This window comes from Gadus macrocephalus, chromosome 21 (assembly GCF_031168955.1).
Source record: "Gadus macrocephalus chromosome 21, ASM3116895v1".
Classification (NCBI taxonomy): domain Eukaryota; kingdom Metazoa; phylum Chordata; class Actinopteri; order Gadiformes; family Gadidae; genus Gadus; species Gadus macrocephalus.
Genome location: NC_082402.1, coordinates 1,326,850 through 1,339,466, shown reverse-complemented (window position 1 = coordinate 1,339,466; position 12,617 = coordinate 1,326,850). Strand labels below are relative to the sequence as shown.

Below are 12,617 nucleotides of genomic sequence, written 5' to 3'. Positions count from 1 at the left end.
TTACACTACATTCACTTGATCGGAAAGCATGGTGCTCGCACTCACACATCTTAACAATGATATGTTAAGATGATTTGATGTATAATGAGATTCAGGAAATTTTGTAAACAAATTAGATGGATGGATATTCTTACGGTAGGAAGCTAACTTAGTAGCTATTTTACAGAATTCTGTTATACTGAAATGCTGTATTTTCATTTCTCAGTTTTACCCTACTTCACCTCACCGTAAAGAGTGACCTGCAACTTTTCGTCTGCGTGGTTTGTTGGAGAGGAGTTTATACTATCTGTCGACCCTGGCAAGGCGCTGGGGGTAGAGGGCAGAACAAAGGGTTCTTTAAGGGCGCATTCACACCTGCCTTGTTTGGTTCGAACCAAACCAAAACAATCGCTGGTGCGGACCTTTTGTGCTGGTGAGAATACAAACCATCGAACTCTGGTGCGGACCAACCAGCCGGTCCGAGACCCAGCCCGAGAGGTGGTCTCGGTTCGCTTCCAAACGAACCCTGGTGCGGTTCACTTGAGATGTGAAAGCGACCGCGCTCGGCCCGACCCAGTTCTAAAAATAATATGCCTTATTGGACGCAACAGACTCCCATTGCTGCTTGTTTATTAATTTACATTGTTTGATTAACGCGGTTAATTCAAAGATCAACGTCACGCTATCAGACCGGCATCACGTCATCAGACCCGTTAAAAATGAGTCGTGGCTCAACATGGAGCGAAGAGGAGAAGAAATGTCTTTTGGATATTTGGGGGGGATGCCAACATTTAAAGTATGTCGGAGAACACTAATAAAAATTCCGATGCATTTAATACACTCAGTACAAGGATGGGTGATAAGGCGTTTGAGCGGTCCGCAGATAGCACAACATCATGACATTGACGTTGTGCCAAACGTCTCTGATGCTCCAAAAGTAGGCCTACTGCAAATGTTTGTAACTTAATGAAACCAATCAGTATAAGCACAACGAAGGCAGAACGCTGAATCTCCATAGTTTGTTTACTTCTTTTTTTTATGCGTTACCCCGCCCCCGACCATCTTGTCCAAATGATTGAACGATCGATGCACACACGTGCGTTGTTGACGGATTCTCGGACTGTTGCGAAAAATTGCAATGTGAAAAGGAACCGCACCAAACCAAAAAATAAACATTGCGTTTCAGTCCGGACCAAAAAGATCGAACTAAGGACTTTTCTGGTGTGAATACGCCCTAAACGGCTGGTTTAACCAGTGAGCACTGATTACTCAATAAGCAACAGGTGTGTCCCTCACCAAGCCCCAGAGTCCAATCAGACTCAGCAGGTGAGGCTGCTTCAACCAGCCGTCCTCCACACACACTCCCACGCTGACATGGACTGAACAATATTTGACTAAACAAATCTAAATATGCTTACCGTTGCAGTTTGAACACACATCATTTTTATGTGTAACAATGATAAACACAATCCTGGATGAGCTAGAAAGGAGAGGAGAGATAGGAGAGAGGAGGAAGAGAAGAGAGAGGAAGGAGAGAGGAGAAACTAAGAGGAGAGGATGGAGAGGGGAGCCGACAAGACACTCACACACATTGGAGGAATCTTTACGTATAGTCACTGAGCTTTGTATCTGTGTGTTACACTTGTTGGGTTGTTGTAAGGTGGACATTAAAAGTCATTTACTGGCTCATCAGCTACAAACATGTGCAGAAATTACGGGATTTAAATCTTTCCTTGAATCCCATCATGTGTAAAAGGGGTTTAAGGCAACGTATTTGTTTTTGTTTTATCCCAATGATAAAGCACCTATTCTATTGAATACATATTTTACTGAGATTGTACCTATTCCTCTGAGAATGCACCTATTCCACTGAGTACATATTGTACTAAGGATGTACCCATTCTACTGAATACATATTGTACTGAGAATGTACCTATTCCACTGAATATATATTGTACTGAGAATGTACCTATTCCACTGAATACATACTGAGAATGTACCTATTCCACTGAATACATATTATACTGAGTTTGTACCTATTCCACTGAATACATACTGAGAATGTACCTATTCCACTGAATACATATTATACTGAGTTTGTACCTATTCCACTGAATACATACTGAGAATGTACCTATTCCAATTAACACATATTGTTCTGATAATGTATCTATTCTACTGAATACATTTTGTACTGATAATGTACCTATTCCACTGAATATATATTGTACTGAGAATGTACCTTTTCTACTGAATACATATTGTACTGAGAATGTAGCTATTCCACTGAATATATATTGTACTGAGAATGCACCTATTCCACTGAAGACATATTGTACTGAGAATGTACCTATTCCACTGAATATATATTGTACTGAGAATGAAACTATTCCACAGAAGATGTCCCCATTCTACTTTTAGTACATTTTTATTCAAATCTCAAAAGTTTACAAACATTGTATTGTGTTGGAAAACATGATTAAAAAAATAAACGAATATTACCATTTGGTTAAATAAACTTATGATAAGGTTATCAAAATCAATGTTCCACCTTATCTAATACATTTATTTTTTTATTAATTAAAAATATTAAAAAACGTTCAGATAAAAGACATTGAACTTTATAGTGTAGTCTTATAGGTTATAATGGGTTATATTTTTTATAGTACATTGTTAGTGGCTTAATGAATTACTCCTTAGATGACAGTGAAAAGTAAGATATGAATACAGTTCTCTCAGACCTCCCATAGTAGAGATTCTAATTCAGGAAACAACATTAGTTGATTTGGTCGTTTGATTATTTTATTACCAAACAAAGGTCCTAGTCTGTTTGATTGACAGGTGAGATGATGAGGGGGGCAGAGTTGTTATCTAGATAAACAGGGGTACATAAGCAGAGGAGTGGATAGAGAGGCTCACTGAAGGTGCAGCCAGTAGCAGAGTAGAGATGAACCCTGGCTTCCACATCATAGAAGGAGACCACACCCTCATCATAATCAACAAACACCCCCACCTTCTGGAGCCCAGCTCTCAGAGGGAGACAGACAGAAGGGTTATCACTAAATACCAACACATACTCGTTGTAGTGAAGAGTCCAGTAACCCGTCCCAGGGGTCCAACTGTTCCAACCTTTTCTGTCGATGGACTCTCTGGCCACTCCTAAACACCAATAAGACTTGTCTTTAACCTGGACCTCAAAGTAAAATCTCCCTGAGGAGAAGCTCTGCCTCGTGAGAACACCTCCCCACACTTTAAATCTCTTAGGGTTGTCTGGGAGTCTCTTCTCTACACCTCCATCATGTACTTGTTTCCCATCCTCAGACAGGATGAGCCTGGGATGAGCTGTATTAGGATCCAGAGTCACATCTACTTCATACTGCAAGACCCTCTTCAGTTTAGCATCACGCAGCTTCTTCATCTCCATGTTCAGTGTCTCCTCCAGCTGATCCAGGGATCTCCTCAAGGTCCCTACGTATGACGGAGGACGGACCTCCACCGTGGTCCAGTCCCTGGTGGGTGGAGGATCCTTCAGGGATCTGAAGGCCTGGAGGAAGTGGAAGTGGTCTTTAGTGTGTGAGAGCTGCTTCACCTCTGAGATTCTATTGGTCAGATCTTCTATTTCCTGCTCCAGCTCTTTGATGAGGTCTTCAGCTTGTTTCTCTGTGGATTTCAGTTTCTCTTTCACCATTTGGTTGAGATCATCCTGGCACTTTTCAATGCAGCGCATCAGAGCAGTGAGGACCTGCACACCATCAGCTATCTCTCTGTCTGCGTCTGCTTTGCTGCGTTTAACTGTGTCTTTAATCTCCCGAATATTTTTTTGTCTCTCCTGGATCAACTGCTTAACTTCAGCCTCTATCTTCCCCAACTGGGCCGTCTTCACTTCATATTCCTCCTTTAGAGGTTTAACAAGATGTGACTTGTGGTCCGTCTCTTTGCAGAACTGACACACACACACCTGTTCAGTCTTGCAGAAGAGCTCCAGAAGTCGGTCGTGTTTCTTACACATCCTGTCGTCCAGACGGTCCATAGGCTCGACCAGCCGATGTTTCTTCAGGCCTGCGACTCTCTGATGTGGCTCCAGGTGGGTTTGGCAGTAAGAGATTAGACACACTAGGCAGGACTTCACGGCCTTCAGCTGGGTCCCAGTACAGACGTCACAGGGAACTTCTCCTGGTTCAACACAAGGCTGCTCTTTTACTCGTAGGGACGTTCCAAACCGATCAACCATCTCTGAAAAGAGGATATTGACCCGTAAATCAGGTCTTGTGTTGAAAAGCTTGTTGCAAACGGGACATTTGTACTTGACTTGTCCATCCCAGAACTTAGTAATACAGGTTCTGCAGAAGTTGTGTCCACATGTTGTGGAAACTGGGCTGCTGAACACATCCAGACAGATGGAACATGAAAAGTTCTCTTCAGGCCAGGAGGTGCTAGCAGAGGCCATTCCTAGACACAGACGACAAGGTTTATGTATTGAGCAATACCATTATTCTTGTCATTCCATCACGGGAAGAGAGGTTTTAACTTGTCTGAACGTTGTGCTGTTTTACTCACCTTGTCGTTGTTCCTTTCTGCCAGACAATCTGTTCCGAAATGGGTCTTACTTTTCTCCTGAACGAGAATACTGCTCCCACGTCAGGTGGGTTTGGTTTCTCTGAACGTTTTGTTTCCTCAACATGACGTCCTCTCCTCTCCTCCCCTAACACCTGGCTCCTCCCCTAACACCTGGCTCCTCCCCCAACTCCTGGCTCCGCCCCCATGGACAAAGTTCACTGACATACCGCTTCAACTTTCAACATTCAACTTTCCCACTGTGACCTCGCCTGAATTCATGCATTGTGTGAGGTTCTTCAAATGCCTTGATGTATGTTCTCCTCTTCTGTGTTGACCTCAAAGAGACCCTGAGGAACACGTCATACATTGTGTTGATTTAGTGGTTTAGTGCGACTGTGACCGGGATTCATCGGTGTTGATCTATCTGGGTTCACCGGGCTTCCCCGAATACTTTTTATCCAACCCCGATCAAATTAAACAGAAACAGACGGAAACAAACAGAGAGCAAAGTGAGAGTGTGTGTGTGTGTGTCTGTGTCTGTGTCTGTGTGTGTGTGTGTGTGTGTGTGTGTGTGGTTTAACAGTCTGTGAAATAAACCAGTCCACGGAGTGTGTAAAGATATTCTACACACTTTTGTAGTTTCACTTCCAGAGTTGGCGTGACCCTTGACAACGGGCCAAATAGATTATGAAACTGAGCTCCACCCGTCATGGCCACAGGCTGATAACAACCAAACGTTGGACCCCCCCCCTCCCCTCCCCTCCTATAGTGATAGGAGTCCTGAATTTTACTGAGACGTGCAAATGATCTAACACATAACTCATTTGCGTAATCTGCCGAGCCCAGGGTTGCCTACGTCGAGACATGGTACCTTGCGCCTTAACCAAAGGTCAAACAGCTACAGGCCGGATGCCACGACACCGTTTATATTCAGGGCCTTTAGCAGACTCTTTTATCCAAAGCGACTTACAATAAGTACATTTGTCATAAGAAGTGCATCAATATATCACCGTCGGTACAGAAAGGAGGTTCATAGAACCAAGTGCAAGGACAACAATCGCTAGGCTAACCCATTCCCCGTGTTACAGCCATGATAGCAGCTACTGCAGTGGCTACACAGTTAGGTACTATAATACAATGCAATACAACACAGAGGCCCGGCCTGCTGGAACACGCAGAACATCACCAAGATATCATCATGGTCATCGTACCACCAGATGGGGCAGACCGCTCTCAGTCCAAGCTGTGGACGGACACAGCTCCTACCAGAGGAAGAGCCCCCTGATAAACACGCACACACTCCCTCCATCGGTGGACCACTGGAGCGGCTCATCAGACCAGGGTTGAATCTCCTGGTGCAGAGAGCTACACCCCCTGTAGCCGCTGGCCAGACGCTGCTTTCTACCTGACTTGAAGAAACGGTAACCTCAACTGAAGCCTCATCCTGGAAAAGATCACGGCAAGTGAACAGGAAATATACCCCTGCCACTTTGTTTCAAAGGTCCCATGGCAGGAACATTTCACTTTATGAGGTTTCTAACGTTAATATGAGTTCCTCTAGCCTGCCTATGGTCTCCCAGCGGCTAGGAACGGCGTTCTGTGTAAAACGAGCTCTAGGTATCCTGCTCTGCCTTTGAGAAATGAAGACTCAGACGCTCCGATTTCGAACTTGGCCCCAAATGTCGTCATAAGGGGCCAAGTTACCTCCCCTTTCTCTGCCTCGCCCGCCCAGAGAATTTGGCCCGCCAATGAGACAATGAGCTGCGATCATGCGAGCGACACGTGTGTACGTGTGTGTGTGTGTGTGTGTGTGTGTGTGTGTGTGTGTGTGTGTGTGTGTGTGTGTGTGTGTGTGTGTGAATCGGTGTTTCCGCTAGAGGAAATTGGTGCCGGTCATGTGACCAGGAAGGTTTAATTTTACCGATCAAATTGGAAAAAAGTCGGTCGGATACTGTTCGTGTTTATTGCACTTTATATAGGCAGGCTTTATAAAGAAGAAGAAGAGTGTGATCATATTTTGATTCGTCATGGTTGTAAATACCGGTACCCCGCAAATGTTGCCGCCGGCTTTCGCTAGCTTGCCGCCGTTTATTTTATAAACCTACGGTAGTCTATAGCGATAAATTTGAACGAGTGCACGAAAAGTAACAACTTATTTATTTTATCACACAGGCTACGCTACAATCAAAACCCTCATTGTTTTACGTGAATTGGCTAAACAAATGACCACTCAAATGAAGACAATTCAAATGAACACATTCAAAAGTATTTCTGCTCAATTTAAGGCGTTGAATCTCCTCGTGACTGAATGTTTGTATACAGCGCGCATGCTGTATGCACGCAGGGTTGATGCGCTCCACTTTTTTCTGTGGAGAACCAGCGCCTTGAATATTCCGCATAAAACGAAACCGGATCGTTTTCACCCGTTTCGGCTCCGTGTGGACGGGGCCATATTTCCAATCGGTCATTCTGACCGGAGACATTTAGAATTTTCAGTCCTCCTCATTTTTTTCCGGTCATAGACCGGTAATTACCGGACAACGGGAACTCTGGTGTGAATACACACAATGTAACGCTTGTTCACAGAAGAAACGCTTGTACACATAACCAAGAAGTGATTTACACTTCTTTTTTATTTGGATAACCGTTCTGCTGTTGGTGTTATGGCGCATAACATGTCGGGTTCTCTGACGTCTCTGGTATTTCCACAAAGAGACTCGTAGTGGGGGTTATCTCAGCCATGGTTGAGAAGGAATTGACGGAAAGGAACTTTGGCTTTGACTCTGAAGCACATGAACCGCGACATGGAGGAGAAAGGGATTGTTGTAGGCGATTGTCTGAAGCTTGCAGCCACATTGTCTGAAGACAATCGCCTACAACAATCCCTTTCTCCTCCATGTCGCGGTTCAGTCTACTTCAGATTGATGTAGCAGTGGATATAGATATCTATGTATAGTATGATATTATTTAGATATAGAGCTCCAGGACTCACGGAGTGTTCTAGAATATTTACAGAACACGGCTAAAGGCTGTGTACGCCTCGCCATTGCGGTACATCCACTGTAAACAGAGCGCATGGTACCGTGGCTGCAAGCTGCTCAGGGCCACACCCCCACCCTCCTCCTTGACCCGCCTCTAATAAACGGCACGTTTGTGGAGAGCTCGTTGTGGGACTGGCCCATGGTGGCTGTAATTCTGCACCACGGCTTTACGCTTTACGCGCGTATAGCGCGTAAATATACGCGCCTCATACGCACAATACGCGCGTAAAATGTTGCTTATACGCGTAATACGCGCGTAAACCAATGGTTCCCTATGGAAAAAATGGCGATTTCATACGCGAAGTACGCGAGATACGCGTCTGGTGTGGCCGCACCTTTATGTGTATGCCTTGGACTCCTTTAAACTACATTCACTTGATCGGAAAGCATGGTGCTCACACTCACACATCTTAACAATGATATGTTAAGATGATTTGATGTATAATGAGATTAAGGAAACTTTGTAAACAAATTAGATGGATGGATATTCTTACGATAGCAAGCTAACTTAGTAGCTAAGCTAATTTTACAGCATTCTGTTATACTCATACTGAAATGTTGTACTTTAATTTCTCAGTTTTACCCTACTTCACCTCACCGGAGTGAACTGCAACTTTTCATCTGCGTGGTTTGTTGGAGAGGAGTTTATACTATCTGTCGACCCTGGCAATGCGCTGGGGGTAGAGGGCAGAACAAAGGGTTCTTTAAGGGCGTATTCACACCTGCCTTGTTTGGTTCGAACCAAACCAAAACAATCGCTGGTGCGGACCTTTCTGGCTGGTGTGAATACAAACCATCGAACTCTGGAGCGGACCAACCAGCCGGTCCGAGACCCAGCCCGAGAGGTGGTCTTGGTTCGCTTCCAAACGAACCCTGGTGCTGATTACTCAATGAGCAACAGGTGTGTCCCTCACCAAGCCCCAGAGTCCAATCAGACTCAGCAGGTGAGGCTGCTTCAACCGGCCGTCCTCCACACACACTCCCACTCTGACATGGACTGAACAATATTTGACTGAACAAATCTAAATATGCTTACCGTTGCAGTTTGAACACACATCATTTTGATGCGTAACAATGATAAACACAATCCTGGATGAGCTAGAAAGGAGAGGAGAGATAGAAGAGAGGAGGAAGGAGAGAGGAGAAACTAAGAGGAGAGGATGGAGAGGAGAGCTGACAAGGCAAAGTCACGGTAGCCTACTCACACACATTGGGGGAATCTTTACATATAGTCACTGTGAGCTTTGTATCGGTGTGTTGCACTTGTTGGGTTGTTGTAAGGTGGACATTAAAAGTGATTGACTGGCTCATCAGCTACAAACGTGTGCAGTTATTATGGGATTTTAATCTTTCCTTGAATCCCATCATGGGTAAAAGGGTTTTTATGCAACGTAGTTGTTTTTGTTTTATCCCAATGATAACCTATTCTGTTGAATACACATTTCACTGAGATTGTACCTATTCCTCTGAGAATGTACTTATTCCACTGAATACATATTGTACTGAGAATGTACCTATTCAACTGAATACATATATTGTACTAAGGATGTACCCATTCTACTGAAAATGTACCTATTCTACTTTTAGTACATTTTTATTCAAATCTCAAAAGTTTACAAACATTGTATTGTGTTGTCAAACATGATTCAAAAATAAGAAACAAATATTACTATTTGGTTAAATCAACTAATGATAATGTTATCAAAATCAATGTTTCACCTTATCTTATACATTTCCTTTTTCATTAATTAAAAATATAAAAGTCATTCAGATAAAAGACATTGAACGTTATAGTGTAGTCTTATAGGTTATAATGGGTTATATCTTTTATAGTACAGTGTTAGTGGCTTAATGAATTACTCCTTAGATGACAGTGAAGAGTAAGATATGAATACAGTTCTCTCAGATCCCACATAGTAGAGATTCTAATTCAGGAAACAACATTAGTTGTTTTGGTCGTTTGATTATTTTATTACCAAAAAAAGGTCCAATCTGTTTGATTGACAGGTGAGATGATGAGGGGGGCAGAGTTGTTACCTTCATAAACACGGGGACCTGGGTCGAGGAGTGGATAGAGAGGCTCACTGAAGGTGCAGCCAGTAGCAGAGTAGAGATGAACCCTGGCTTCCACATCATAGAAGGAGACCAGACCCTCATCATAATCAACAAACACCCCCACCTTCTGGAGCTCAGCTCTCAGAGGGACACGGACATCAGGGATATCACTAAATACCAACACATCCTGGTAGTAGAGAAGAGTCCAGTAACCCGTCACAGGGGTCAACTCTGTCCCACCTTTTCTGTCGATAGACTCTCTGACCACTCCTAAACGCCATGCAGTCTTGTCTTTAACCTGGACCTCAAAGTAAAATCTCCCTGAGGAGAAGCTCTGCCTCGTGAGAACACCTCCCCACCGTGATAATCTCTTAGGGTTGTCTGGGAGTCTCTTCTCTACACCTCCATCATGTACTTGTTTCCCATCCTCAGACAGGATGAGCTGGAGATGAGCTGCATCAGGATCCAGAGTCACATCTACTTCATACTTCTGGACCCTCTTCAGTTCAGCATCACTCAGCTTCCTCATCTCCATGTTCAGTGTCTCCTCCAGCTGATCCAGGGATCTCCTCAAGGTCCCTATGTATGACGGAGGAGGGACCTCCACCGTGGTCCAGTCCCTGGTGGGTGGAGGAACCTTCAGGGATCTGAAGGCCTGGAGGAAGTGGAGGTGTTCTTTAGTGTGTGAGAGCTGCTTCACCTCTGAGCTTCTATTGGTCAGATCTTCAATTTCCTGCTCCAGCTCTTTGATGAGGTCTTCAGCTTGTTTCACTGTGGATTTCAGTTTCTCTTTAACCATTTGGTTGAGATCTTCCTGGCACTTTTCAATGCTGCGCATCAGAGCAGTGAGGACCTGCACACCATCAGCTATCTCTCTGTCTGCGTCTGCTTTGCTGCGTTTAACTGTGTCTTTAATATCCTGAATATTTTTTTGTCTCTCCTGGATCAACTGCTTAACTTCAGCCTCTATCTTCCCCAGCTGGGCCGTCTTCACTTCATATTCCTCCTTTAGAGGAATAACAGGATGGGACTTGTGGTCCTTTCTCTGAACGTTTTGTTTCCTCAACATGACGTCCTCTCCTCTCCTCCCCTAACACCTGGCTCCTCCCCTAACACCTGGCTCCTCCCCCAACTCCTGGCTCCGCCCCCATGGACAAAGTTCACTGACATACCGCTTCAACTTTCAACATTCAACTTTCCCACTGTGACCTGGGCTGAATTCATGCACTGCGTGAGGTTCTTCAAATGCCTTGATGTATGTTCTCCTCTTCTGTGTTGACCTCAAAGAGACCCTGAGGAACACGTCATACATTGTGTTGATTTAGTGGTTTAGTGCGACTGTGACCGGGATTCATCGGTGTTGATCTCTCTGGGTTCACCGGGCTTCCCCGAATACTTTTTATCCAACCCCGATCAAATTAAACAGAAACAAACAGAGAGCAAAGTGAGAGTGTGTCTGTGTCTGTGTCTGTGTGTGTGTGTGTGTGTGGTTTAACAGTCTGTGAAATAAACCAGTCCACGGAGTGTGTAAAGATATTCTACACACTTTTATAGTTTCACTTCCAGAGTTGGCGTGACCCTTGACAACGGGCCAAATAGATTATGAAACTGAGCTCCACCCGTCATGGCCACAGGCTGATAACAACCAAACGTTGGACCCCCCCCCCTCCTATAGTGATAGGAGTCCTGAATATTACTGAGACGTACAAATGATCTAACACATAACTCATTTGCGTAATCTGCCGAGCCCAGGGTTGCCTACGTGGAGACATGGTACCTTGCGCCTTAACCAAAGGTCAAACAGCTACAGGCCGGATCCCACGACACCATTTACATTCAGGGCCTTTAGCAGACTCTTTTATCCAAAGCGACTTACAATAAGTACATTTGTCATAAGAAGTGCAACAATATATCACCGTCGGTACAGAAAGGAGGTTCATTGAACCAAGTGCAAGGACAACAATCGCTAGGCTAACCCATTCCCCGTGTTACAGCCATGATAGCAGCTACTGCAGTGGCTACACAGTTAGGTACTATAATACAATACAACACAACACAGAGGCCCAGCCTGCTGGAACACGCAGAACATCACCAAGATATCATCATGGTCATCATACCACCAGATGGGGCAGACCGCTCTCAGTCCAAGCTGTGGACGGACACAGCTCCTACCAGAGGAGGAGCCCCCTGATAAACACGCAGGCTCTCCCTCCATCGGTGGACCACTGGAGCGGCTCATCAGACCAGGGTTGAATCTCCCGGTGCAGAGAGCTACACCCCCTGTAGCCGCTGGCCAGACGCTGCTTTCTACCTGACTTGAAGAAACGGTAACCTCAACTGAAGCCTCAACCTTGAAAAGATCACGGCAAGTGAATGGGAAATATACCCCTGCCACTTTGTTTCAACGGTCCCATGGCATGAACATTTCACTTTATGAGGTTTCTAACGTTAATATGAGTTCCCCTAGCCTGCCTATGGACCCCCAGCGGCTAGGAACGGCGTTCAGTGTAAAACGAGCACTAGGTATTGTGGCAACCCGCTACCCCAATGTGCCGGGTTCCACGTATGAATCACACGTGGTAGTGAGGGTTAAGCCGCACTCGGCATTTATTGCAAACAATTGGGACAAATAACGTAATCGCGGTCTCTAGGGCCTCCGTGGGCCTCTAGTCGCTCGCGGACCAGAGCGTTTCCTTCTTCCTTGCTCCCGTCCTCCTTTTAAAATGTCCTTGCTTTCTCCGGCCAGGTTTCCCCCAATCTCGCTGATTGGGGAGAGAGTGATGCTCTTCGTCCCCACTCAGTGGGTGGTGGCGGTATACGCCGTCAATCACCCCACCTCGGACCCGCCCGGGCCGAGGTTTAAGTGGCGGGATGCCACAGTATCCTGCTCTGCCTTTGAAAAATGAAAGCTCAGACGCTCCGATTTCGAATATGGCCCCATATGTCGTCATAAGGGGCCAAGTTACCTCCCCTTTCTCTGCCTCG

At 45.1% G+C, this 12,617-nt stretch overlaps 4 protein-coding genes across 4 annotated transcripts in view; all 4 read right to left on the bottom strand.

The window, feature by feature from the left end:
• The window catches only part of LOC132449381 (zinc finger protein RFP-like), a 15,670-nt gene extending 11,065 nt beyond the window's left edge, over positions 1–4,605 (bottom strand). Inside the window, exon 1 of the mRNA XM_060040982.1 lies at positions 4,537–4,605. The gene's annotated coding sequence lies outside the window, so the exon portion shown is untranslated. The remainder of the gene's footprint in view (positions 1–4,536) is intronic.
• LOC132449383 (E3 ubiquitin-protein ligase TRIM39-like) overlaps positions 1–4,634 on the bottom strand; it is a 50,013-nt gene extending 45,379 nt beyond the window's left edge. Inside the window, exon 1 of the mRNA XM_060040989.1 lies at positions 4,537–4,634. The gene's annotated coding sequence lies outside the window, so the exon portion shown is untranslated. The remainder of the gene's footprint in view (positions 1–4,536) is intronic.
• The window catches only part of LOC132449387 (E3 ubiquitin-protein ligase TRIM39-like), a 9,673-nt gene extending 5,036 nt beyond the window's left edge, over positions 1–4,637 (bottom strand). Inside the window, exon 1 of the mRNA XM_060040996.1 lies at positions 4,537–4,637. The gene's annotated coding sequence lies outside the window, so the exon portion shown is untranslated. The remainder of the gene's footprint in view (positions 1–4,536) is intronic.
• LOC132450295 (E3 ubiquitin-protein ligase TRIM39-like) lies at positions 2,389–12,617 on the bottom strand. The gene is made up of 3 exons (XM_060042376.1): positions 9,554–12,617; positions 8,347–8,456; positions 2,389–4,428 (listed from the first exon to the last, which is right to left on the bottom strand). Exons 1-3 carry the CDS (start codon positions 10,699–10,701, stop codon positions 2,801–2,803), a joined length of 2,886 nt encoding a protein of 961 aa, XP_059898359.1. The 5' UTR covers positions 10,702–12,617; the 3' UTR covers positions 2,389–2,800.

What these genes read in the sequence shown, in the direction of transcription:
- LOC132450295 (XM_060042376.1), bottom strand. Translation starts at nt 10,701, where the DNA reads ATGTTGAGGAAACAAAACGTTCAGAGAAAGGACCACAAGTCCCATCCT. An exon ending in ACAGATTGGACCTTTTTTTG is followed by an intron (nt 8,457 to 9,553) that starts GTAATAAAATAA and finishes TTGAGTAATCAG; the next exon opens with CACCAGGGTTCGTTTGGAAG. An exon ending in TATTCACACCAGCCAGAAAG is followed by an intron (nt 4,429 to 8,346) that starts GTCCGCACCAGC and finishes GTCTGTGTCTAG; the next exon opens with GAATGGCCTCTGCTAGCACC.